This window comes from Emydura macquarii, unplaced genomic scaffold (assembly GCF_026122565.2).
Source record: "Emydura macquarii macquarii isolate MOO-44397 ecotype Brisbane River unplaced genomic scaffold, CSIRO-AGI_Emac_v2 contig_2738, whole genome shotgun sequence".
Taxonomy (NCBI): Eukaryota; Metazoa; Chordata; order Testudines; family Chelidae; genus Emydura; species Emydura macquarii.
In genome coordinates this window covers 15,455-41,589 of record NW_027132875.1, presented here as the reverse complement: position 1 = coordinate 41,589, position 26,135 = coordinate 15,455, and the positions used below count along the sequence as shown (strand labels likewise).

The following is a 26,135-nucleotide window of genomic DNA, read 5'->3' as shown; positions in this document are numbered from 1 at the left end:
CTTACCAGTGACGTTGAGGTGCTTGGCAGGGCTGAGCTGGGATCTGGTCACCTGGTTATCGCTGTCCTTGCTCTCGTACCCACAGGAGTAATTCCCGGCGCTGCCCCTGGACACCACATGGTCATAGTCGTAGGTGAGTTTTCCCATTAAGCCCTTCTGGGATGAAACCTCCTCCCCGTCCTTACAGAAGATGACGCGAGTGGCTGGGGCCCGGGAGAACATGGAGCACTGGAGCCGCACGGAGACCCCCGTCCAGGCAGACGTCCGGCTCAGATAGAGGATGGGGGATGGGAGGGCGCCTGGGAAGGGGAATGGGTCAGAGCTGTGAATGGAGCTGTCGGTGGCTCCCTGGCCAGGAGCTCAGCCGGGCTGATCTAAGGTCCCTTCTGGCTGTAACCTCTTGAACGCCCCCAGCCCGGCCGGGGCTCCCTGTTAACGGTGCTGTGGATATTTAAGGCTGAGGCACAAGCTGCATCCATGAGGGTGGGTGAGCTCCAGGGACAGGTCTGCAGCCGCGAGGGGCTGGGAGCCGGTGCCGTGGGAAGGTGAATCCCTTGGGGTCAGAGCCGGGGCGTTCTCCGCGTCCCACAGCCAGTGCCCCGGGGACGTGACTCTCTCACCCGCGTGCCCCGAGTCAGAGTGGAGCTGAGAGGCAGGGGGACAGAGGGGCTGGGGGAGACCTGCGCACCCCGCTCGGATCCCACACAGCCCCGTCCGCCTTCCCATGCCATTGCTGCCAGCACCGCATGAGCAGGGCACGGCCCAATGGGTGGGGGCTGGGCACCTGGAAAAGAAGGGGTAAATGGGGACAGACAGACAGACGGACTCACCGGGAGCTGAGCAGATCTCCTGGCTGCTGGGACTCAGCGCTGGGAACAGAAAGGTGAGGTGTGTTCAATGCCGGGCTAGAACCTCCCCAGCTGAGAGATGCTCTGAATGTCTGATGGGGTCTGTACTCCCCCATGAACACGGGCCCCGGTTCCAGCCCCACTCTGGGGATACTCACCGGGCAGCAAAAGGCACAGACACAGGATCATCGGGGCGGGGGGAGGGGGAACCACTTAGGGTGGAAAAGACCCAATTGGCTTCTGCTGTTGATAGGGTTGGGAGGGGCCAATTCACAGTTGCTCCCTGTCCGTCCTGCCCCCTCTGATCTTTAAGGTGCAGGGAGGGGACAAGCCCCAGCCTTTGCATGCTCCAATCTGTCCCCTCGGCCCCTCAGGAAAGAAGGACCCCCTCCCCGCTCAGAGTCTCATCCAGCCGTCAGGGCTGGGTAGGGAACCCAGGCGCTGTCACTGCTCTGACTCCCAGTCAGGGCCGTATAGCTGAGGCAGCAGGGACACCGCGACCCCTCTCTGCTCTGCCCCGTCCTGCTCCTGCGTCTGAACATCACCGTTTCCCGTTTCCTGTCCCTTGCACACCCCCCCGCCCACAGCATCTCTATTTAGGGCTGGAAGACTGAGAATCAAACACACATCAAATACGTCAATAAAAAGTCTCCCCTGATTTAGTAACAGAGGACTCAGCCAAACCCACCCTATTAAACGCAGGTCTGGCCTGGCTGGAGGGTTTAACAATAATCACACCTACCTCGTCCACAGGTCTCAAAGTGCTTTATGCAGGAGGGAAACAGATGGGGAAACTGAGGCACAGGAAGGTGGGGAGGTAACTGGCCCAAGGGCACGCAGCAGAGCAGGGGCACAGCCAGGAACAGAAGCCGGGACTCCTGATTGCCAGGCCAGTGCTCTGCCCACCAGGCCACACTGCCTCTCTGCATACCAGGGGCCAGTGTGACAAAGGTATTTAGGCACTTCGCGATGCAGCGAGGTGCCTAGTAGGAATCACTAGGGCACCTAGACCGGCCAGGCACCTGACTCCTGTTGGAAGCCAATGAGAGTTAGGCGCTTCACTCCCTTGGGCACTCTGTCGCTCATACGAGGCGCCCGTCTGCAGGGCTGGCTCCTAAATCTGGCCCCAGGTGCTGAAGGACCCGGAGCAGTTGAGAAAGGGCAGCTCCTACTCCGTGCAGAGTGGGGCCAGGCAGCCCCCACCCCATCTGCCCTCAGGTGTGAGGCCTACCCTGCATGGGCAATGGGAGATCACCCACTGGGACGTTGGCTGTGGCGTTGTGTCTCTTGAGGAGTTCTCAGCCGTCACCTCAGGCCCACACGCTGCTGACTCCGGGGAGGCAGCACGGCCCAGTCACCAGGTGTTAGGAGAATCGACTCCCTCCCCCCTCTGCCACTCCGTCCTGGGGGCGCTTGGGACAGTCAGTCCCCCCCTGTACAGCCGCCCTGGGCCACAGGCTCCGAGATCGAGGGCTGACAGTGCTACGTCGGAGCTGAGCCCACAGCCCAGGGCTCCGGTGACTTGGGGCTATTCACCCAAAGCTCCCACAAACCCGCCCCCGTCACGTCCCTCCCTCCTCTGACGCCTGGGATCAGGCTGAGCCTTGGGGAGCCTGGTCCCAGCTGAGCCCAGACAAGTCCCAGTGAGAAATGAGGCCCCAGTTTCTAGCCGGGCGGGTGATTAACCCCTGGGACAGACCACCCAGGGCAGGGGGATTCTCCATCGCTGACGGCTTCAGAGCCAGGCTGGAGGCCTTCCTGGAGTAGTCCCACACGAGCTCTCGGGCTGAATGCGGGAGCCTGGGGGAGTCTCTGGGCTGTGCAGGAGGTCGGACTGGCAGAGCTAACGGTCCCTTCGGGCCCAAAGCCAACAGACAGGGGCTGTTTGTATCCCAGTGTGGGGAGAGCCTGGCTGGGATGGGCCCGAAACACAGGGCAAGTGTCTGAGAGACAAGCTGGGAAATAGGCTGCAGGGGTTTCACTGATCTCACAGAGCGTCGCACCCCTGCTGCTCCTGGACCCTGGGCTGAATCCTGCCTCCCTCCCCCGGCCCAATCCCAGGGCAGCCTGGGCAGAATCAGACCCGTCTCCCTCGCCCTGACGGGGATATTGATGGAGCCAGATGCTGCGGGACTAGAGAGTGACGGGCTGCAGCTCAGAAGAGGGCAGGGAGGGGAGAGTTGGTGCCGTGAGCAGCGGCTCCTGCTCAGTGACTCTGCACACACAGTCCGGCTGTTCCGTGCACTGTGCAGTGAGGGATCTGCAGGATGAGCCGACAGCGCCCTGAGCATCTGCAGAGCCTCCTGTGCAGACACCTCAACCCACGCCCAGCAGAGCGCTCCCCGGCCTGACCCCGAGCTAGCAGCCCAGAGGGGCGGGAGCGTATCACACTCTGTGATGTGGGATTGAAGAACCTCTCACACCGTGCTATTTCTAGGCTATTTCTGGCCCAGCCGGTGTCTCTGTGGCTCCTTCTCTCTGTCTTTTATGTTCTCCAGGGGAGACTGTCTCTGCAGCCCAGGAGCCAGGGGTCTGAGCAGTGACAGAGTGCGGGAAAGTGAGCGAGTCCCACCGGGTCGGCCCAAAAGCCCCTGGGCATCTTCTGTTGTGAAGGCTCCTGAAAAGGATAACACCACAAGGTGTTTGGGGACTTTAGGACAGCAAACCCTATTCCCAGCCTGACTCATGTCCCACCCCCTGGATAGGGGACCTGTTGGATCTACTGGGAGGGTGGAAAATTCCTAAGCACACCCTGGTCTTGACTTCTGGGTATTGGCAAATTCCCTGAGATGCTGATGGCCAAGAAAAATCAGCTTTTATAGTGGAATCAGCCAGCCCTGCATGACCAAGATCCATAAAGCACCATGAGGAGCTAATTCTAATACCAACGGGCTCGCTGTGATTATCCCTGCACCGGCACCTGAGGGAATCTGCCATCCTTCCTCCTGCCCTTTGTCCTACATGAGGCCCCTGCGACCTCCCAGGGATTAATGGGCATTGAGCTGACGGGCTGTGAGAGCTTTTCCCCTCCAGCTGGGAGGATGCTGCAATCCCCAGTGTCACCTGGGAGGAGCCTGGAATTGCTGTTCTGGGGCTCTGGAATGGCCCTGTGGCTCCTCCTACCTCCCCCAAATGCATCTAGCACATTCAGGTTTCATTGAGCCCTGCTGGTTGTACTGGGAGAGGCTGGGGTTTCAGCTGCAGTCCCTGGGGGTTCAGAACAGCCAAGTGTGGGCGATCCCTCTCCAGTGCCCGGCGAAACGCCTGCTGGGCTGGGAGTGGCCGGAGCAGAGAGTGCCGGGCTGGACAGACAAAGGGACGGGGAATATTTCCTGTGCCAGGAGGTAAGTGTTTTCACACCATAACACCCTTCTTAGGTTCACCTTCGCCAGCTACAGGCAGTTAAAGTGACAATGACACCAAAGCTGCCTTGTTCCCACTAGGCTCTGATGCAGCGAGCGCTGTCTGGGCCCAGCCAGCTCATCACACACACAGCTGTTACCTAGCGTGGAACCAGCATTCATGGGTGGTGCTGCCCATGGCTCCCCGCCCCCATTTGCTGTTGGATCCCACCACGACCTTCAATGAACCGACAGCCAGGCCCTGGAGTTTAGATGCAGCACACCCAGCAGTAAAGCCAGACCCGGCGCACAGGTGCGTTGGGCTCACACTTACAACACCACACCACAGCCGTAGGCTAGAAACTTACTTTATATGTGTTTTAAACCCAGACTCAGATTCTCTCACGATCCCAGGACTCCAGGAGCTGGAGCTTTAAGGGAAACAGCAAATACCATGAGACCTGCCATCCCTGCGAGCTACCAGCCTGTTCCCCTCCTCCACCCCGACCCCCTCGCTACAATTTCCAATAGCATTATCATGAATTGCTGTAGTGTTCCTTTGAGATCAGATGGGCGGAAACATCTGACGTGCCTCCATTTCCCTGCTCACCCTTTGCGATGAGGTTCTTTCCCAGGTGTCAGCATTTGGGTTTGATTGCCCCCGTCATATTTCCTGGCCCTGGTATCCCTGGAACAGGAGAGTCAGCTCCAGAGATCCCTGCTGGCGTCAAGTTCTGAGTGTGTTTCCCGGCATGATTACCTTTGTCCCATGGGAGTGGTTTCGCAGGTGGGATTTCAGACCTCGGGGTTCTGGTGTTTCTTTTTCCCCTTCTGTTCGGGGTGTGTGTGACGGAGTCCCCCAGGAACCGTGCTCTGGTGCCACTTGGGGCACAGCCAGTCAGGACTCTGGTGTTTCAGAGTCTGCCACCTCGGGTCCCCACACGCCAGTGCAGCCGCCCCCTGAATCTGGCCTCGCAGCGTTCAGCTCACCTGCTCCGCCTGAACTCCCCCTGTGGGTCCCCCTGGATGGGACCCTGGGGAGCTCTTCTATGCCCCCAAAGGGGCCATGCCCCCCGCCTTGCAGTCACAAGCGATTCACAGCCAGGGTGGAAGTCAGAAGGGTTTATTAGTTCTCAGGATCACAGTGGAGAAAGACTTTGTTAGCAGCTTAATTAGAAGTTACAGCAGCGACCACCTGGAGAGTCTCAGAGCCCCAGCCACCCCCCAGAGCCATCCCCGTGCCCCTCCCCAGTCTTTTGTCTCCTTCCCTGGCAAGGTGGCCTCTCTTCCTGGTCTCCATGTGCCACAACCTGTTGCAGCTGGTTGAGCCAGGGCAGGGGGTCCTGGCTAGGTCTGTGTATATGTGGCTGTGGAAGCCTGTCCACCCTCTAGTGGCCTCTGCAATGATCACACACCCAGGTCCCATCACCGAAATCCATGAGTAACATATGGGGGAAACTGAGGCACTCACACAGCACTCAGAGAAAACCCCAGGAATATCTCCACTTCAACACAGGGTGTTTCCAGTTAAGGCTACTCCTGCTTTATCCCCCTTCCTCTGCTTGGCAAGGTTGGCGGACAGGAGCTTTTGGAAATTTTCTCTGGTCCGGCGCTGTTTTCTTTTGCTTCCTTGTCTCCAGCGGCAGGTGCTGTCCAGGGGCTGGGGCTGTTTCTCCTGTTGCAGATGGTCCCATGTTGTTTCCTGCCACTGGATCTCCCTGACTAACAGATCCCCCTAACCATTAATTTCTGAGGGAAATCCCAGTCACTGGGTGTGGGGTGGGGGGAGGGCAGACGTTAAGGGGTTTCCCCTTGTCCTTCCCTGAAGAAAATCCTGGGCTGAGGAACGGGAACAAACTCTCAGAACCTTTGACAGGCATCTCCAGGATAAGGGCTATTGAATTGACACTATAAAACGAGAGACTCCTCCCTTCTCCTCCAGATCCATCCCAATCACTGTTGGTGTCACACCCCAGTTCTGGATCAGAGCGTCGGCCTTCCTGGGGTGATACTGCCCCTCGGATCTCCCCAGAGCCCAGAAACCCCTCTCAGGGGGTCTTTTCAGCTTCTCCTGTCTCACTCTGCCCCTCACAGCCTCACTCAGCACCCCGAGCTCCCAGTTCAACCTGTCCCCCACCTCCACCGCCCAGTACCACCTGCAGACCCTCCCTCCCCACCATGATCCCCCGGCCACCAAACCCTCCCTCCCCATGGTGATCAGGGCCCTGGAGGGGGAAGCCGGCCCTAGGGAAGGGGGGTTGTGTTCAACTGTTCTGCCATCTGGAGTAAGTTTGAGGTGTTGGTAATGCAGATCCAGGGTGACGGGAACTGGGGCGAAAAACAAGAATAACCCCATTAGCCATGGGTCAATCGGGGACCCCACGATCCCACAGGAAAGAGATTTCAGCCAGCACAGCCATAGTGAAGGACAGAGTGTTCAGGGTTGGGGTGGCTAGTGGGACCGGCACCGCTAGCCTGGAGCTGGCCATAGGCTGCAGAGAGCTGCAGCGCTGTGTCTGGGCCAGGCCCCTGGATGTAGGGGGAGCCAGAGTGGGGAACTGGGCTCCTTGCATCCTCTCACTGCCCCCTGCACAGGATCTGTCCCTGAGAGGCATTCAGGCTCCTGGGCGTGGGGTGCATGGAGGGTGTCCGGGGGGCTGAAGACTCTGCAGGCTGCGGAGGCAGGGCTGAGTGGGGCTGAAGGGACAGATGACAGGGTAGGGATGGATCATCACTGAAGGGCCAACCAGAGACAGCTGCCAGCCCAGTTAGCCTGGGGCTGCATAAAGGGCTGAGAGGAAGGAAGCCAGGAGGAGGGAGCCAGGAAGTGGAGTGATTGATAGTGATAGTGATGATAGCTCTTCCCTCCTGGGTGCAGAGACTAGAAGGCAAATTGGGAAAAGCTGGTGGGAGCACAACCTGTAAATAAACCTGCACCAGTGGTTACTGAAGCCCAGGGTCTCCGACTGGCTTTGTGAACGCAGCAGAAGCAGCGTAGGCTCGTGGTGCCCTGCTACACATGGGGGCTTGTCTGGGACTATAAGCCAGAGTGAGAGTTTAGCATCCCGGTGATGGAGGAGACCCTGCAATGGCTGGTGAAATGGCAGGCGGAGGTGCAAAACGTTATGCAAAGCTTCCAGCAATCCCACCAGCTGAAGAGCCAGGCCTTGCTTAGCTGGGAAGCCGAGCAGCTGGGAATACCCTTTTTAGGGTTCACTTCCCAAACGGGAAGGTCTAGGGGAAAATAATTTACACTAAGGAGATAACTATTCTACAAACAAAATTAAAAAAAGAGGGGTTTTTTGAGAAATGAAAAGAGGAAAGAAGCATTAACACTAACTGAAGCTCTATTACTACTAAGGAAAAACCCAGTAAGAAAAAACACTAAGAAGAATATCTGTCAATGGATCTGCTAAGGCTCCGTTTCAGGCCAAGGGTGGTTGAGAAGGAACTTAGGGCAGTTTGCCCGCACGGTGCTATATAGCAGCAAAGCAGAGCACAGGACGGGGAAAGCGCATGTGTGAGCCAAACAGATACTGCTACCAAAAATCTCCAGTCTGAAGCGCAGACATGTGAAGATACCTACAGTGCAGTGCCCATAGGGACATTATTCGAAGAAGAAAACTGTTGTTAATGGGCAACAACAGACAAGGTTGCAGATGAGCCCATAAACACAAATTGCCCCAGCGGGCAGCACCCCCTACTGACGGCACTGCCAGGCTGGAAGAGGAGGGAGCATCACACCAGAACACGTATCACGCAGAGAGAGGCCTGCACTGCTGCAGCTTATCACCTGGACTCAGACTTCCTATTTCTGGGCCATGCAATCCCTTTGTGGTGCTGATTTGCAAAAGTGTGTAACTTTAGGGTCAGTGGCTGGCGGGAGCTGAGTTGGGGAAGGGCTCCGTGTGGATTACCTGGGCAGGGATGGCCAACCAGTCAGAGACGAAGAGGCAAAAATAGCTATAGATACCGCAAAGAACCACATTTACCTTACCCTCCGCTGAAAATTCACCCTGATCCATCAATTTCAGCGGCCTTCATCTCAGCTTCTAGTGGAACAAAGAGCCGCATGATGGATTGTGGGTCCCATCAGAGCGCACCTCACAAATCATAGAGCATAGTACAGTTTGGAGTCTCTGTTCATTCGCGGCACAGGCCTAGAGTATAAGGGCAGAGGTGCAGGGGGAAACGGGACTGGACAGGACTGAGGAGCGCCTAGCTGGGATAGCAGGGAGGTAGTGTGTGGGGAATGAGGGGCATCAGCAGAGCTGGGTGCACATGGAGAGCTCAGAATTGAGATGGCAGATATTTTGCAGGTCCAAACAGATATATTCACAGACCTGCATGGAGGACGTTTGCCCAGCCTCTCACTAATGTCTGGTCTACGCAGCCCTATGCCGGTGTGATTCGCAGGGCACTCTAAAGTGCTACTCCGGGACTGCCCCATGTGGTTGCTGTTGGTGCCTACTAAACGATACCTAGTTCATACTAACAAAGCCCATGCAAATTATGAACCTTTTATTTCACAGCCACAGCATCCACACGGGGTGTTACAGTGCAGCACTTTGGAGCATGTTGCTACTCACCCCCCCTCCCATAATCTGAACTGTTGGGCAGTGCAGACATAGCCTGAGTCCTGCCATTCCCTATGCATTAAATTCACTCTCGGTTGTTCAGCAGGGTCCTGAAATGTGAGCTGCGAGCTCTGCAGTGTACATGTATATCCTGGGCAGGGGGAGATGAGCATGATGGTGACTAAAGTCGATACATTGCATGCGGTGATACTCCTATTTATCACAGTGTGAAAGCACAGAACCATGCTTACTAGGGGTTTAGCCAAGTACCTGCTTCCAGCTGCTGGTTCTTCTTCTCCTCCTCACTCTGTGAAATGGGGAGGAGAAAACAGTTAGACACAGAGACGCGCTATGTGATGCTGTGTGCCCCATAACGACTGGGTTAGTTACAGCCATGCTCCCAGTCCCAGGAGCCAGCAGCTTGGCTAGGAGCAGGGCAGGTGGTTAGTGACACGCACCAACACACAGAAGCCCTGGGATTTGCAAAGCATCTAACCTTGATGGAAGACGTGTGTCTGGATTCTGATATTCTCAACCCTTCCATCTACGGGGAATTCCTTTCTGTGTTACTAACAGCCCTCTGGAGCATCAAAGCTACGCACTCCAGCTATAACTAGGGGATGGACGTGCCGATGATTGGAGCTCAGATCTGGGATCTGATCCTGGCAACAACACGTGGAAACATGAGCCTGTGTCTGGTCTCTCACTCATCTCCAGCTTCTGGGAAATGACCCAGAAGAGCCTGCACTCCAGCAGTCATCTACAGAAAGTGGCTGGCCCCCTCCTGCTGCATCAGAACAACGTGATTGAATTGGATTGTCAAAGGCAAGGTGACACCTACTTGTCTAATCCAACATGAGAGCAGGTAACCCTGTGTCTTCTGCAGAGCTCACAGTGCTGTGGTAGGACTGGGGTTACTCTAATGGGACTCAGATTGGCACAAATGGTTCACTCAGCCCTGCCCTGTGGCATCAGTGTGTCTGGATCAGCTCAGCACCGTGTGTGACTGGGAGCCTCTGTCCAGGGGCTGTAGTGGGGAAGTGGATGAACTTACTGAGCCTCTCACGCAGCTCCCGGCACTCTGGGGAGAGAAGAAAAGGAGATCACCATGGGTTCAGTGTGGGTCATTTCAATCAGAGTCACATGGGGCTGTTCCAAACTTTGGGGACATCCACACTGCAGCTGGGAAGGTGTGTCCCAGTTTGGGCAGGCAGACGTGTTCTGCTCGAGCAAGTGCGCTAGTGCGCTAAAAGTAGGGTGGCTGGCGGCAGCACATGCAATAGATCAGTTAGCTGCTGAAGTACTCAGCAGGACAAAAGATATGGCTATCCACGGAGCATCTCTGTACAGACAGACCCTCTCACAAGTTGGACTTTCAGTTCCTTGGCCCCTTTAGGATTCAGCAACAGGTTAACTTGGTCACTTTTGAACATCAACTACCCCATTCTCAGGAGATTCACCAAGTGTTTCATGTCTCATTTTTGAAACTCTACAGGAAAAACCCTTTTGCCAGGCTTTGGTACCTTCTCTGGGTAGGATACAGTGCCGAGCATACCAGAGAGCTGGCAGAAAATATGTGCACCCCTGCATTAGTGTGAGAATCACCCCAAAATACCAGCTCCAATGGTGTCTGGAGGGCCTCACTTGGCAAAGAACTGATGCCAAGGAGATGTCTTGAAGCCTGAGCCACAGAGCTCTTAGGAGTCAGATTTTCCTCTGGGTTCCCTGCAATTGTATGGCTTGCAGGTGCCTAATGTGACCACTAGCTGCAGATCAGGACTGATGGTCATCAGCAGAACCGTGGGACTGGAAAGCACAGGACTGGGATAGCAGGGGGCTGCCAATCAGGATTGAGGGGACCCAGTAGAGCTGCGTATGTGGGAGCCCATGGCTAGGAGCGCATGTGGCTACAGGTGGGTACTGAGGGGACCAGCAGAGGTGGGTGCATGCAGGGAGCCCAGAAGTGGGGATAGAAGGCATTTTGAAGGTCAGAATTGAGATATAGCCACAGAATTGCATGGAGGAAGTTTGCCCAGGCCCTGATTAAGTCCCACTAATCCATATGCACTACATTCAATCTCCGGCATTAAGGATTATACTGAAATGCAATGCTTGAATATTTCCAGGAATTGGGAAGATGATCATGAAGGTGAGTGAAGTCCATACACCATGTGTGATGATTTTCCTATCTCATCATAGCATGAAAGCACAGACACATGTTTACTAGGGATTAACCAAATACCTGCGTTCAGCCGCCTGTTCTTACTCTTCTCAGTCTCTGAAATGGTGAGGAGAAAAAAGTTAGACACAGGGACGTGCTGTGAGATGCTGTGTGCTCCATAATGACTGGGGTTAGCCCCACAGCCACACTCTCAGCCCCAGTGCAGTAGCCACCAGCTTCGATAGGAGTGAGGTGGGCAGTTAGTGATATGCACCGGCATGCAGAATACCTGGGATTTACAAAGCATCTCACCTTGATGGAAGACGTGGCTCTGGATCCCGATACAGCTTTGACATTCTCAACCCTTCCGTCTAAGGAGAATTCTTTTTCTCTGTTACTAACAGCACTTTGGAGCATCAAAGCTCCACGTTCCAGGTATAACTAGGGGATGGACGTGCAGATGGTTGGGGCCCACATCTGGCCTTGGCAACAAAGCATGGAAATGGGAGCCACATTCTGGGATGTGGCCCAGAAGAGGCTGCACTCAGCAGTCAGCTACAGAAAGCTGCTACCCCCTTCTCCTGCTTCAGAACAATAGGATTGGCATTGGCTGTCTAAGGGAAGGTGCATGAACTTACCGAGACTGACACTTAGATCTCTGCACTCTGGGGAGAGAAGAAAAGGAGACCATCATGGCTTCAGTGTGGGTCAATGGAAGCGGAGTCACATGGGGCTGTTCCAAACTTGTTCAGACCACCCGTGTAGGTAGCTGGGTGAATGCCCTAACCACTGCCCATGCTACTCCCAGATACACTCCTATTTTTGGCACGTTAAGGCAGCTGCAGGGTCCTTGATTGTCCAACGCTCATCTACAGGACTCTTAGGAGCCAGCATCTTCCAACTCCCCAGCTAGCGACTAGTCAACAGTGCCCAGAATGCGAAGCTCAGCTCTGACAGAGAACTCCAGTTCTGGGCTCTGCCTGGTGGAACTCTGGACATCCTGACTGGTTCCTTGCTTCTATTTTAGCAAGCACAAGACCGGGAAGTCCCCAGTGCTACTGGGTTTCCCTTGTTTAGTGCTGCCTCCCCTGTGCTACCTGCTCCTGCTGCCTGACTCTGATCTACTGGAAACCTGACCTGCTGCCTCCTGACTCTCCATATGCCCTTTGGCACTCTCTCTGACTCTGATCTCCTGATAGCTCACTTGGCCTGACTTCTGGCTTCCAACCAGGTTCTGACCACTAGACCTGAATGCCCATTTCCCGTTTCTGACAGTCTGCATGGACCACGGAGGCTACAGACGTGGGCCTGGTGCTGGGACAATTGATCCAGCTCTCCAACCGCTGCCCTCTAGAGCACCAGACATGCTAGAGTGGCTGGCCGCCTTCAGGCAGACAACCAAGCCCTGTAGGCCCAGGTCATCCAGCTGACCTCGGAGAACCACTTATAGCAGGGGCAAGTAAGACAGCTTCATGCAGAAAATGACGCACTCCAGCGAATGCCCACGGATCCCTGTTCTCATATATATCTGCCTGAATGGTTTGACAGTAACTGCAGCAATTCCATTAACTCCCACTAATCCATGTGCACGAAACTCACTCTCCATCATTAAGAATGATACTAACATGTGAACCACAAACAGTGCAGTGTTTGTATTTCTCCAGGGGAGGGGTAAATGATCATGAAGGTGACTGAAGTCCATAGTTTGTGTGTGGTAATTTTCCTGTCTTGTTATAGTGAGAAAGCACAAACACACGTTTACTAGGATTACACAAATACCTGATTGCAATCGCATGTTCTCATTCTTCTCAGTCTCTGAAATGGGAGGAGAAAAGAGTTAGAGAGATACGCTGTGTGATGCTATGTGCCCCATAATGAGCGGGGTTAGTTACAGGCATCCCACAGCCACACTCCCAGCACCAGGGCAGGTGCCAGCAGCTTTGATAGGAGCCCAGCTGGAGGCTAATGATATGCAACAACATGCAGGAGCCCTGGGATTTACAAAGCATCTCACCTTGATGGAAGACATGGATCTGGATCCTGATACAGCTCTGCCATTCTCAACCCTTCTGTCTAAGGAGAATTCCTTTTCTCTGTTACTAACAGCGCTTTGGAGCATCAAAGCTACACGCTCCAGGTATAACTAGGGGATAGATGTGCAGATGGTTGGGGCTCACATCTGGCCTTGGCAACAAAGCATGGAAATGGGAGCCACGTTCTGGGAGGAGGCCCAGAAAAGCCGGCACTCAGGAGTCATCTACAGAAAGCTGATGCTCCCCTTCTCCTGCTTCAGAACAATGATTTGGCACTGGATTGTCAAAGGCAAGGTGACACCTGTCTGTCTATGCAGACAAGAAAGGAGGTAAACCTCCGTAGCTGCAGACAGCTCACAGTGCTGCTGAGGGACTCGGGTATCGAGTGTGACTCTGATTTTGGCTTGAACTGTTTATTTAGTGCTGCCTTGCAGTGTCGATGCTCCTGGACCTGCTCAGCACGGTGTGTGGCTCGGAGCCTCTACCCAGGGGCTCTCTAAAGGAAGGTGAATGAACTTACCAAGTCTGACACGCAGCTGGCTGCAGTCTGGGGAGAGAGGAAAAGGAGGCCATCATGGCTTCAGTGTGGGTCATTCCGAGCAGAGTCACATGGGGCTGTTCCAAACTTGTTCAGACCTTCTGAGTACGTAGCTGGGTGACTGCCCTAGCCGCTGTTCATGCTACTCCCAGATACACTCCTATTTTGGGCACATTAAGTCAACTTCCGGGGCCTTGATTATCTAATGCCCATCTACAGGACTCATGGGAGCCAGCATCTTCCAACCCTCCGGCCAGTCAACAGTCCCCAGAACGCAAAGCTCAGCTCTGACAGAGAACTCCAGTCCTGGCCTCTGCCTGGTGTAACTCCAGGTGTCCTGACTGGTTCCTTGCTTCTATTATAACCAAGCACAAGATCGGGAAGTCCCCAGTGCAACTGGGTTTCCCCTGCTTAGTGCTGCCTCCCCTGTGCTACCTGCTCCTGCTGCCTGACTCTGATCTCCTGGAAACCTGACCTGCTGCCTCCTGACTCTCCATCTGCCCTTTTGCACTGTCTCTAACTCTGATCTCCTGGTAGCCTCACCTGGCCTGGCTCCTGAACCAGTTCTGACCACTAGACCTGACCACCCGTGTCCCAGTTCTGACACTCTGCACGGACCACATAGGCTACAGACATGGGCCTGGTGCTGGGAGAATCGATCCAGCTTTCCAACTGCTGCCCTCTAGAGCACCAGACATGCTAGAGTGGCTGGCCGCCTTCAGGCAGACAACCAAGCCCTGCAAGCCCAGATCATCCAGCTGACCTTGGAGAACCACTTATTGTAGGAGCAAGTAAGACAGCTTCATACAGAAAATGACGCATTCCAGCCATGGCCCACGGATCCCTGTTCTCATATACATCTGCCTGAATGGTGTGACAGTAACTGCCAGCAGTTCCCTTTACCCCCACTAATCCATGGGCACTAAACTCAGTCTCCGTCATTAAGAATGATACTAACATGTGAGCCACAAACAGTGCAGTGTTTGTATTTTTCCAGGGGAGGAGTAAATGACCATGAAGGTGACTGAAGTCCATAGTTTGTGTGTGGTAATTTTCCTATCTTGTTATAGTGGGAAAGCACAAACACACGTTTGCCAGGGATTACACAAGTACCTGATTCCAACATCTTGTTCTTCTTCTCCTCAGTCTCTGAAATGGGAGGAGAAAAGAGTTAGACAGAGATACGCGCTGTGTGATGCTATGTGCCCCATAACGAGCGGGGTTAGTTACTAGCACCCCACAGCCACAGTACAGTAGCCAGCAGCTTTGATAGGAGCGGAGCTGTTAGTTAGTGATACGCAGCAACACAGAGACCTGAGATTTACAAAGTATCTAAATTTGATGGAGGATGGGGGTCTGGATCCCTGTACACCTCTGACGTTCTCAATCCTTCCGCCTAAGGAGAATTCCTCGTACCCCAGGTATAAGTAGGGGAGGGATGCGCCGATGATTGGGGCTAACATCAGGGATCTGGCTTTGGCAATGAAACATGGAAACATGAGCCATGTTCTGGGAAATGGTCTAGAAGAGCCTGTGCTCCAGCAGTCATCTATAGAAAGTGGCTGGCTCCCTTCTTCTGCTTCAGAGGAATGTGATTAGCATTGGCCTGTCAAAGGCAAGGTGAGATTTGTCTGTCTATCCAGATATGAGAGCAGGTAACACTGTGTCTGCTGCAGACAGCTCGGATTGCTGTTGTGGGACTTGGGTATCTATTGTTGCTCTGATTTTGGACTGAATTGTTCACTTAGCCCTGCCCGGTTGTGTCAGTGGTTCTGGATCTGCTCAGCACCATGCGTGGCTGGAAGCCTCTGTCCAAGGGGCTGTCTTGGGGATGAACTTACCAATCGTCTGATGCAGCTTGTCACACTCTGGGGAGAGAAGAGAAGGAGACCATCCTGGGTTCAATGTGGTTCATTCCGAGCAGAGTGACACGGGACTGTTCCAAAATTTGGGGATGTGTACACTGCAGCTGGGAGGGTGCTTCCCTGTTTGGGCAGGCAGAAACGTGCTAAGAGTAGCAGAGGAGCAGGGATTAGCGCTAACTCAAGCAGAGCAAGCATATGTCTGAACAGGGAAGCATCCTCCCAGCTGCCGTGTAAACGTACCCAATGAGCCAAGGTCAACAGACAAGGTCCCATATCAGGCCTTAAATAGAGCCCACAAATTGCCCCAGGGTCAGCACCCCCGGCTGATGGCACTGCAGGGAATGAGAGGAGGGAGTGTCACAGCAGAACATGTATCATGTAGAGAGATACCTGCACTGCTGCAGCCTGTCATCTGGCCGCAAACCTCCTATTCCTGGACTGTGCAATCCCTTCGTGGTGCTGATCTGCAAAAGTGTGTAACTGTAGTGTCAGCGGTTGGCAGGAGCTTAGCTGGGGAAGGACTCCGTGGGGCTGTTTAGCCCTGGGGTCACTGTCCAACCCACAGATGTGGAGTCAGGTTTTGTCCCGGCTTTCATGGGAACACTGTGGGTTGTGGGTCCTACCACAGTGCACCTCACCGAGCACATACAAAGTGTAGTAGGGCTTGGAATCTATGCTGATTTGATGCCCAAGCCCAGAGAAGGAGGGGGGGAGAAGTGGAGAGAACAGGACTGGACAGGACTAAGGAGATCAGGGCTTGGATGACAGGGAAGTGGTAGGTGGGGAATGAGGGACACCAGCAGAGCTGTGTGCGTGCAGGGAGCTCAGAATTGGGAGAGCAGGTATTTTGCAGGTCAGAACTGAGATATAGCCACAGACCTGTGTGGAGAAAGTTTGCTCAGTCCCTGACTCAGGGATTGGCTACACAGCCCTGTAGTTTGGTCGATGGGGTTGTGATTTGCAGCGCGCACCTATGTGCTGCTCTGTAACTGTGCTGTGTGGATGCTGCTTGTGCACACGAAATGTTACCTAGCTCACACTAACATAGTCCTCTTCAAATATAGCTATGTGCGAACTAGGAACCTTTTAGTTCACACCCACAGCATCCACATGGGGTTGTTACAGTGCAACACTTTGGTGTGCTTTGCTATTCACACAGCATAATCTGAACAGTTGGGCCTCAGTCCTGCCATGCCAGATGCATCAAATTCACTCTCAGTTAAGGATGATACTGAAATGTTAGCTGCAAACTCTGCAGTGTTTGGTTCTTCCAGGGCAGGGGGAGATAATCATGAAAGTGACTCAAGTCCATACATTGTATGTGATGAATTTTCTAGCTCGTTACAGTAGGAAAGCACAGACCCACGTTTACTAGGAGGTTAGTAAAGTACCTGATTCTAAATCGCTCTTCACAGCATCTGAAATAGGAAGAAAAAAAAGTTAGACACAGAGCCACGCTGTGTGATGCTGTGTGTCCCATAACAATCCAGGTTAGTTACACTCACACTCCCAGCAGCAGTGCAGGAGCCAGCTGCTTTGATAGGAGCGTGATTGTCGGTTAGTAAAACAGACCAACATGTAGGAGAGCTGGGATTTACAAAGCATCTAACCTTGATGGCAGACTAGATCCAGGGTCTAGATCCAGATACAGCTCTGCCATTCTCAACCCCTTCATCTAAGGAGAATTCCTTTTTCTGTGTTACTAACAGCCCTTTGGAGCATCAAAGCTCCACACTGCAGGTATAAATAGAGGCTAGACATGCTGATGATTGGAGCTCAGATCTGGGATCTGGCTTTGGCAACGAAACATGGAAGTGTGAGCCACGTTCTGGGAAGAGGCCCAGAACACTCCAGTCGTCAGCCTTAGAAATCGACTGGCCCACTTTCCCTGCCTCAGAACAACGAGACTGGCATTGGATTGTCAAAGACAAGGTGACACCCGTCTGCCTAACTAGGCACAAGAGCAGGTAACCCTGTGACTCAGATTTTGGCCCAAACTGTTCACTCAGTCCTGCCCTATGATGTCGGTGCTTCTGGATCTGCTCAGCACCGTGTGTGGCTGGAAGCCTCTGCCCAGGGAGTCTCTCAGGGAAAGTGCATGAACTTACCGAGCTTGTCCTGCAGCAGCTGGTGTTCTGGGGAGAGAAGAAAAGGAGACCATCGTGAGTTCCATGTGGGTTGTTCCAAACACAGTGATGTGGGGCTGTTCCAAACTCTGGGTACATCTACACTACAGCTGGGAGTGAGCTTCCCTATCTGGGCAGGCAGACACGTGCTAGGTCGGCTTGAGCTAGTGGCTAACAGCAGCAGAGCAGCCAGGGGTAGCAGGTGCCGCGGCTTGGTCTATCTTCCCATGTACAAAGCCACTCAGACACCCTGGGTACGTAGTCAGGCAGCTACGCTGAGCCACAGCCACACTGCTATTGTTAGTGCACTAACTCAAGCAGAGCCAGCGTCTGTCTGGCTACCCAAGCGGGAAAGTCCGTTCCCAGCTGCAGTGTAGACGTACCAATGAACCAAGAGTCTCAGAACTGACAGGGTATGTCAGACAAAACTATTCTTAATGAACAAAGACAAGGTCCCGGATCATCTCCTAAACAGAGCCCACAAATTGCCCTGGGGCAGCACCCTCTACTGATGGCACTGCCGGGAATGAGGAAAGAGAGCATCACACCAGATCATGTATCACAGTGGTTCTCAACCTTTCTAGACTACTGTACCCCTTTCAGGAGTCTGATTTGCCTTGTGTACCCCCAAGGTTCACCTCACTTAAAAACTTCTTGCTTACAAAATCAGCCATAAAAATACAAAAGTGTCACAGCGCGCTATTACTGAGAAATTGCTTCCTTTCTCACTTTTACCATATGATTATAAAATAAATCAATTGGAATATAAAGATTGTACTTGCATTTCAGTGTCTGGTATATAGAGCGGTATAAACAAGTCATTGTCTGTATGAAAGTTTAGTTTGTACTGACTTTGCTAGTGCTTTTTATGTAGCCTGTTGCAAATATCTAGCTGAGTTGATGTACCCCCTGGAAGATCTCTGCGTACCCCCAAGGGTACACATACCCCTGGTTGAGAACCACTGATGTATCAAGTAGAGAGAGGCCTGCACTGCTGCAGCCTGTCACCCAGCCTCAGACCTCCTAATTCTGGGCCTTTGTGGTGCTGATTTGCAAAAGTGTGTAACTCTAGGGTTAGTGGCTGGCAGGAGATTAACTGGGGAAGGGCTGTGTGGGGCTGTGTGGCACTGGATTTACTGTCCACCTCTAAAGCCATGGGGTCAGGCCCTGTCCCCTCTCCTAGTGGAACAATGGCGGGCCGCTCAGCAGTGTGCACCTCACAGATCATAGTAGGGTTTGGAGGCTCTGTTCCTTTGAGGCCCAGGCCTAGACTTGGAGGGAGGAAAACAGGACAGAAATGAGAAGCTGAGGGCTGGGATAGCAGGAAAACTGTGGGTGGGGACTGAGAGATACCAACAGAGCTGGGGCTGGGGAAGGAAGTCCAGAGCTCGGATAGCAGGGGGTGCAAGCAGTGGCAGTGTTTGTCCCATGGGGACTCCCTTCAAAGCTCAATTTCAGGGCTTTTTCCACTGACCTTGGTGTGTATGAGGGTGGGGATGTGGGGGAACAGGACTGAGGAGCTCAGATCTGAATAGCAGGGAGGCAGTAGATGGGGATTGAAGGGCACTGGCAGAGCTGTGTGCAAGTGGGGAGCTGAGCATTGGGATAGCAGCCATTTTTCAGGTTAGAACTGAGATGTAGCCACAGAACTGCGTGGAGGAAGTTTGCCCAGCCTGACTCAGGGCTTGTCTACACAGCCCCATAGTTCAGGCTACAGGGGTGTGATTTGCAGCACGCACCAAAGTGCTGTGCTGTAACTGTCCACTAAACGGTGCCTCGTTGATACTCACCTAATCCTCTTCAAATATGACTACATAAATGTAAACTAAGAACTGTGTGGTTCACATCCACAGCACCTACACGGGATTGTTACAGTGCAGCACTTTGGTGAGCGTTGCTAGTCACTCTCCCATAATCTGAACTGTTGGATGGTGTAGACATAGCCTGAGTCCCACCAGTCCACGTGCATTCACTCTCCGTTGTTAAGGCTGAAATGTGAGTTGCCAGCTCTGCAGTGTTTGTTTATTTCCAGGGCAGAGGGAGATGATCATGAAGGTGACTAAGGTACGTACAGCGCGTGTGCTGACTTTTCTATCTCATTATAGTGTGAAAGCACAGACACACGTTTATTAGGCACTTAGCCAAGTACCTGCTTCCAGCGTCTTCTTCTCAGTGTCTGGAATGGGGAAGAGAAAAGCATTAGACCCAGAGACACACACTGTGTGGTGCTGTACACTCCCTAACGACTGGAGTCAGTCACAGACATCCCACACCCACACTCCCAGCCCCAGTGCAGGACCTGGCAGGTTTGTCATGAGCTGGGCTAGTTAATGATACGCCCCAGCACACAGGAGCCCTGGGGGAGTTTCTGACTCCTTAGCCTTTGTCTACACACACACTTGAACCAATTTAACTAATGAGGTTACAAAACATGCCTTGAGTTAAACTGGTGCAGGGCTGTGCATAGAGCAGGCCTTGGGCTGGTGCAGCACGGCTAATAGAACCAGGAGACAGGGGCAATTATTCCACAGTGACCCCTCTGGCTAGTTATAGAATAGCAACAGCACTGATTGCTAGGGGAGTCCCATCCAGTCTTCCCCACCTGGAGGAAAGGTGGCCACAAGGGCGCATGGCAGAGGGCAAAGGAGATGAAAGAGGGGATCTTCAGGGTTGTCCTTGTCAGGAGATCCCATCACCATGTTGGCATGTTGTACCCATTCTCTGCCTTTCATCTGTATTTCCCTACACTTGTGCCCAGCGCCCAGCAGAACGGGTCACACGTCTCAGCACCATCACAATGCAAATCAATATTGTTACTACATATTGAAACGTTCACAGTGGAATAAATTAGATGCGTGGACTTAAAAAACAGCGCTGCTGTGTCTATTGGCACATCTGACTGAGTGAATGTCATAGATACGCAGAGTTTCAGGCCAGACGGGACCATAAGATCTTCTGTATATCACAGGCTAGAGACTAATCACCCTCCCTGTCTCCTGTGCATTCAACAGTCACAAGGATGGAATCATCTCACAGGGCGTCATTGACCTTCCAGTGTTGTTTCATTTAAGGAGAAAGAGCCACTGAGCAATTGCTCAGAGTGAGGATGGCAGAATCTGACCCAGATTTGTCACTGCCAACCAGTCTTCTTGTCCCAACCACGTGCAAGGAATCTCACAAGCATTGACCCTTGGGTTTCCTGCTGCAAAATACACATTTGCCAACTTGTTATCAGGATATTTGAGAATGTGGGGGCGGTGAGGAATCACTAGGGTGAAACCTCCCGGCTCCATCTCTTTCATTGCACTGAGCCCACAGATAGTACCAGATAGCCACAGAGCTCACACAACTCAACAGACACGGCAAGAGATAGAGCAGGAGACCTACCAAGATTTAACAGAGCCTCCTCTTTAGAGCGTTTCTTCTGAGAGGTCTTTCTCTTCGCTGTGAGACAGAGAATCAGACATTGCAGTGAGATAGGGAAGGAAGGGGAAACACTGAGCAATACATGAATAGAAGTGAGGTTAGGGACCCCAGTGTGTTCTTTAATTTGGTTTATTTCCTAAAACCAAGACAAGGTCACATATCTGAACAATAAAACACTCCCAGCCCAGTGCCCTCTAGGGCCGACTCTGAACATGTAAATAACACAGTCCCGTTACCTGTATATCCAAGAAATGCACAGGCTCCAGCAGCAATAAGAACCAGAGTAAACAATACCCAGAATGCAGCCAGCCAGGGAGAAACACGGGGGAAGATGTCACCTGGCAAACAGAGAGCGCAGTGTGTGAGGAGCACAGTCCCATCCTGGAGCTGGAGAATGGGCTTTGCCGCTTGGTTTGACAGCTAAGGCTCAAGGATCCCCAGAAATTCCTGGGATCGAAGGAAACTTCCCCTCCATGTGCAAATCACAGAAACAGAGGAGAGCTATTGTACCAGATAAACCAGTGTGGCATCTGGTACAAGAACCAGGACTCTGGTCTGCCCAAATCTCTCCTGCTGCTACAAGCCAACAGCCAGTGGCTCCGTGCACCGCCTGCCCAGCTCTGCCTGCTGGCTGTTTGGATGATCATTGTCACACAGCATCCCAGTTCTGTCACCACGTCCAGTCCAGATAAGTTCAGCAGAGAACCATTTTTTCCCCAGTTGGCCCCAATGTGTTATGAGATCATGGATTCAGGGATGTTAAGGTCAAAAGGGGCCCTTATGACCATCTAGTCAGACCTTCTGTATAACCCAGGCCACAGAACCTCCCCCAGTGATCCCTGAATCCAGTCCTGAACTTCTATTCCAGTAGAGTGGTTCTTGTAGAAAGAGATGCCCAGTTTGGGTTTAGAGATTCCAAAGTTCAGTCCCTGTTTCTGTATCAGACAAGGGCTTGGACCTCGTGTGCCAAAGGCTGGAATGGAGATGTCAGTGGAAATGAAAATACTTGGCTGGCACGGAGCAGGAGGGGTTTTAGTAAGCTCGGGACACCTTCCTGTTTGTAGCCAGACACCTGGATCTGAGTGGAGCAGAGGAATGGCCTCTACCCACCTCCACACAGGAGATGTGAGTCACACGGGCTCAGGCATAACTTCCCTGAAGCCTGATGCTGTGACCATGGGTGCCACTTCATTGCCTGCCCTCAATGGGGAAGCAGAGGCTGTGACATGCCCTGTGACAGCATGTTGTTAGGGTGAACTCACCTTACCAAGTGCTCCATGTTAGTCTATAGTACCCACCTGTCCCCATCATTATCTACCACTCTACTTATTTCTGGGTCTTCTGCAAATTTTACCAGCAATGATTTTACATTTCCTTTGAGCTCATTGATAAAGCTATTGAATAACATTGGCCCAGAATAGACCCATTACAATTCCTTTGAGATCTATCAGTTAGCCAATTTTTAATCCATTTACTGTTGGCTACATTGAGTTTAACTGTGCTACTTTTTTATCAGAGTTTCGTGCAGGACTAAGTCAAACCCCTTTCAGAGGCTCAGACCGGTTTTACACTACACAGTTAGGTCATTTTAATTATATCGCTCAGGCCTGTGAAAAATTTCACATCCTATGTGATGTGCTGAAGCCAGCATAAGTGCTGGTGTAGACACCACTAGGTCAATGGAGGAATTATTCCATTGACCTAGTTACCACCCCTCAGAGAGGTGAATTTACTACAGCCATGGAAGAACCGCTTCTGTTGCTGTACTAAGTGTTTCTAGTGTAGACTCACCCTGCATCTGTTACTTCAGCACAGTTCTTTTATCAACCAAGCGCGTCATCTCCTCAAAGAACAACATCGAGTTCATTTCACAAGACTTAGCCCAGCTCCTGACAGGCCGTTTGTCCAGAGCACAGGAACATCCATCACAAATGGCCCCACAAGTCAGGTTAGAAGGACATTTCCTGTCTCGGTACCAGAAACAGGCCCTAGCTGAGTGCAATTCCCAAGAAACCTAGGCCCTGCCACCACCCTGGTGACCCTTTCAGCACGGGGGGACTCACCTGAGAGGTGAACGGCAGACTGTCGCTCGGTCTCCAGCAAGCCGTTCTTCATTATGCAGCTGATGTCTCCATTGTCTTCTCCTTCTGTGACAGTGACGTGACTCACAACGGTATACAGCTTCTCCCTGTCCTGAGTCACGTTGGTCACAATGTCCATCACCAGGTTCTTCCCATTCTTTCCAACCCACTGGAGTTTGGGTTCGGGGAACCAGCCTGCGGATCTACAGTCCAGCCTGATCCCCTGACCCTGGGGGCCCAGCACGTCAATGAAAACTGGAGCCACAGCTACAGGGACAGAGAGTGTGTGTATCAGGAAATCGTAAGCATCAAGTGATACCCCAGCTACCACTGTATATAGGGGGCTCTGACTGGAAAGCTCCATTCCCTTATGAGCAAAGCTTCCCTGGGATCCCCCATGCTGACAATTGGGGAAATTAAATAATACCATCTTGCATTTCCATACAGCACTTTGCCCTGCAGGCTCACAGAGGAATGTGCAGGGTGAAACTGCTACACTGAGATCACGGCACCTGCTGCAGAAATGCAGCCACTTCTGGGGTGAAGCCCAATCGCTGTCAGGACCATTGCACTTCAGTACAGAGCAGGAGGTGAGGGATGGTGACCCCCACCTACATCACTGCTGCAACTCCTACTTCATCACCTTCCTAAATACTGTACCCTCTGGTGTCCTCTCTTCACTGGGAACGGTGCCCCAGCCCAGGCCACCCTCGTGCTTGGATTTCTCTTTCTCTCTGCTGCATACAACCACCCTGCCTTCCTTTAAATCTCTCCTTAAAAGCACACGTGTCCTGTGGAGCCTTTGGACTTAGGAGTCACCAATAACGGGAGATGATTTAGAACAACCTCAATGCTCTGCATTATCACAGGAGGGCGCCTCCTCTGGGGCTTCATGTTTCTGACCTGTATTGTCTGGCGCTACATTACCTAGTGAGCTAAATGGGCAGAGACCGTCCCTTCCACTGCCCTGGTGCAGCACTGAACATGTGGTCAGTGCCCAGGGAATAAAAAGCAATATCCCAACCCTTGGAAACTGCAGGGGGAGTTTCAGGGAGGTTGAACATAATTATCACCTGAGCAGGGATTTGGGCAGAACATGGGGGTAACGGTCCCACTCCCTCAAACAGCGCCGCAGTGAGCATGAGAACTGAGGATCGTCGCTTTAGGTCACATTGAGAAGAGGCCGTTTAATGAGCACTGATCCTGCTAGCACCACCATGGGGTAGGCGCTGAGTGCGAGGGGAGAGCGCCCCCTACTGAGTCCTGCACATCCCTCCCTGCAGCACAGGAACCTACTGCCGTGTTGGGCTCAGTGTTGGGGCTCCCCCAAGATTACAGGAAGTTCTGGCTATACAGACACAGTGTCCGTTAGTGCCGTGTCTCACCTGCCACCCGTAGCTCAGTCGTGGCTTCCTCACTCCATTCTGGGTTCTTCACAAAGCAGTGGTATGTCCCAGCATCTGCCACTTGGAGCCGTTTCAGTTTCAGGGAGACATTCCCATTGCTCAGCTCCTGCGGGAACATCTCTGTCCGGGACTGGTAACTCTCTCCTGGCAGGTCCTGGGTTCCCTCGTCTGAGTATTTGTGAACCGTGATAACTCCTGTTTCAATTTTCCTCCACAGCACGTCCATTCTGGGCAGCCGGGCCGGAGGTGAGAGCTGGCAGGGTAACACCACATCTCGGCCAACTACCCCCACCATGGGATGCAGGGAGCCTGCCAGGGAGAACTGCTCTGCAATAGACAACACCAAGAGCAGCCTGAATGAGAGGCAAAAGGAGGGGGCATCGCTGAGCCAGGGCCCAGCAGATACAGACACTCAGTGAGTGTGAGGAAAGGGCATCACAGAGCTAAACAAAATTCCCTCAGTCGTGCATTGCTCGTAGCAGAAGGTTCAGAGTCACATGTAGCGCTATTGAGTTACTCTCTGTGGACGCAGGGCAGTGCAGCCGTACCACAGCTGACACCAGCCAGTCCTCCAATGCTGTCCTACAATCCCTTGGAAATTACGCCAAAGATGCCTATCTTGCACCCTACCTACTGGCAAGGGATGGCCCAGCTGGAAGCCACCTGCCAGTTCATAGCACCCTGCACAGCCCCATGGCACCCAGTTACGAGCTCTTTCCACTGCAAGCAACTTCTTTGGTGAACTGATTTCAGAGCCATGTATCCCCACAATGGCGCAGAGAGGCCATCTCAGAGGGTTTCTGCCTGGCCTGAGGGCATTGGGTCTTTGATGGACCTTGGGCTGATGCACGTCCCTTCCAGGGATTCGATACCCAAAACAGAGACTGGCTCAGAAGAGCATTCACCGTTCTGGGGATCGGTGTCTGGAGGAAATTAAGCATCTGAAGGTGAGCTATGTCTGCACAGCAGCTGTGTCTGAAGGGTCTCCAGGCTCGTCCGTCCCACCATGGGGCATGTAGAGCAATTACTGCCGAGCTGCAGCGCCTGATACTCGCTGTGTGGCTACAGGTGGGGAGGGATAGGGTGAGATTTGTCAAAGCCACCCAGGAGATTTTGATACTAAATGTTGCCAGCTCTTGGGCTACTAAGTGTTTTTCATAAAGCCCCAGCTCCTGGAGGCGTGTGATCCTGTGAGAATCTCAGCTTTCGTTTAAAAGAAGAGTCAGTTTCTAGCTCTGGTGTTTGCAGAGAAAAGCCTGAAAATGGGACCCACGTGTGACCAAAGGCTCAAGAAACAAGGGAAATAAAAAAATCCTAACGTTATCCCCTCCCCACAGCCTCCTGGGCCTGTCCCCTTTTATTCTGCAGGACTGAGGAAATCCTGGGGAGAGGGGTCTTTGGGCTCAGATCCCCCTACCCTGGCCATGCAGTACATGGGGGACAGGGAGGGAAATAATTGGGATTCAAACGTTTTTACCAGAGAGAGAACACGGTGCCAGGAGGAGGATGGCCAGGCTGCACACACAGAGCTGCCACCGCATCACGATGGGGCACCCTGGGCAGGGACCTGTAAGGAGAGAGCAGTGATGGTTAACACCTCCCCAGACTGTGTGAGAGGGGCCGGCAGTGCAGGAAACATGTCCCAGCCATCATCTGACCTGACCCGCTCTGCTCCCGGGCAGGGCATCTCCCCAGGGACAGGAGGGGATTTCACCCCACCCAGGCTGCTCTGC

General features: G+C 53.0%; 1 protein-coding gene across 2 annotated transcripts; it reads right to left on the bottom strand.

The window, feature by feature from the left end:
* Positions 1-6,414: 6,414 nt before the first annotated feature.
* LOC137165084 (butyrophilin-like protein 1) lies at positions 6,415-24,719 on the bottom strand. 2 transcript variants are annotated; one of them, XM_067566173.1, is made up of 16 exons: positions 24,382-24,719; positions 22,979-23,263; positions 21,152-21,253; positions 20,877-20,933; positions 19,639-19,665; positions 17,472-17,498; positions 16,755-16,781; positions 15,340-15,366; positions 14,612-14,647; positions 13,481-13,507; positions 12,707-12,742; positions 11,566-11,592; positions 11,009-11,044; positions 9,821-9,847; positions 9,037-9,073; positions 6,415-6,517 (listed from the first exon to the last, which is right to left on the bottom strand). In XM_067566173.1, exons 1-15 carry the CDS (start codon positions 24,695-24,697, stop codon positions 9,069-9,071), a joined length of 1,062 nt encoding a protein of 353 aa, XP_067422274.1. In that variant the 5' UTR covers positions 24,698-24,719; the 3' UTR covers positions 6,415-6,517; positions 9,037-9,068. The 2 variants fall into 2 exon arrangements, with proteins under 2 accessions (XP_067422274.1, XP_067422275.1); XM_067566174.1 differs by lacking the exons at positions 6,415-6,517; positions 9,037-9,073; positions 9,821-9,847; ... (4 more) ...; positions 14,612-14,647; positions 15,340-15,366 and adding an exon at positions 15,369-15,483.
* Between the last annotated feature and the right edge of the window lie 1,416 nt (positions 24,720-26,135).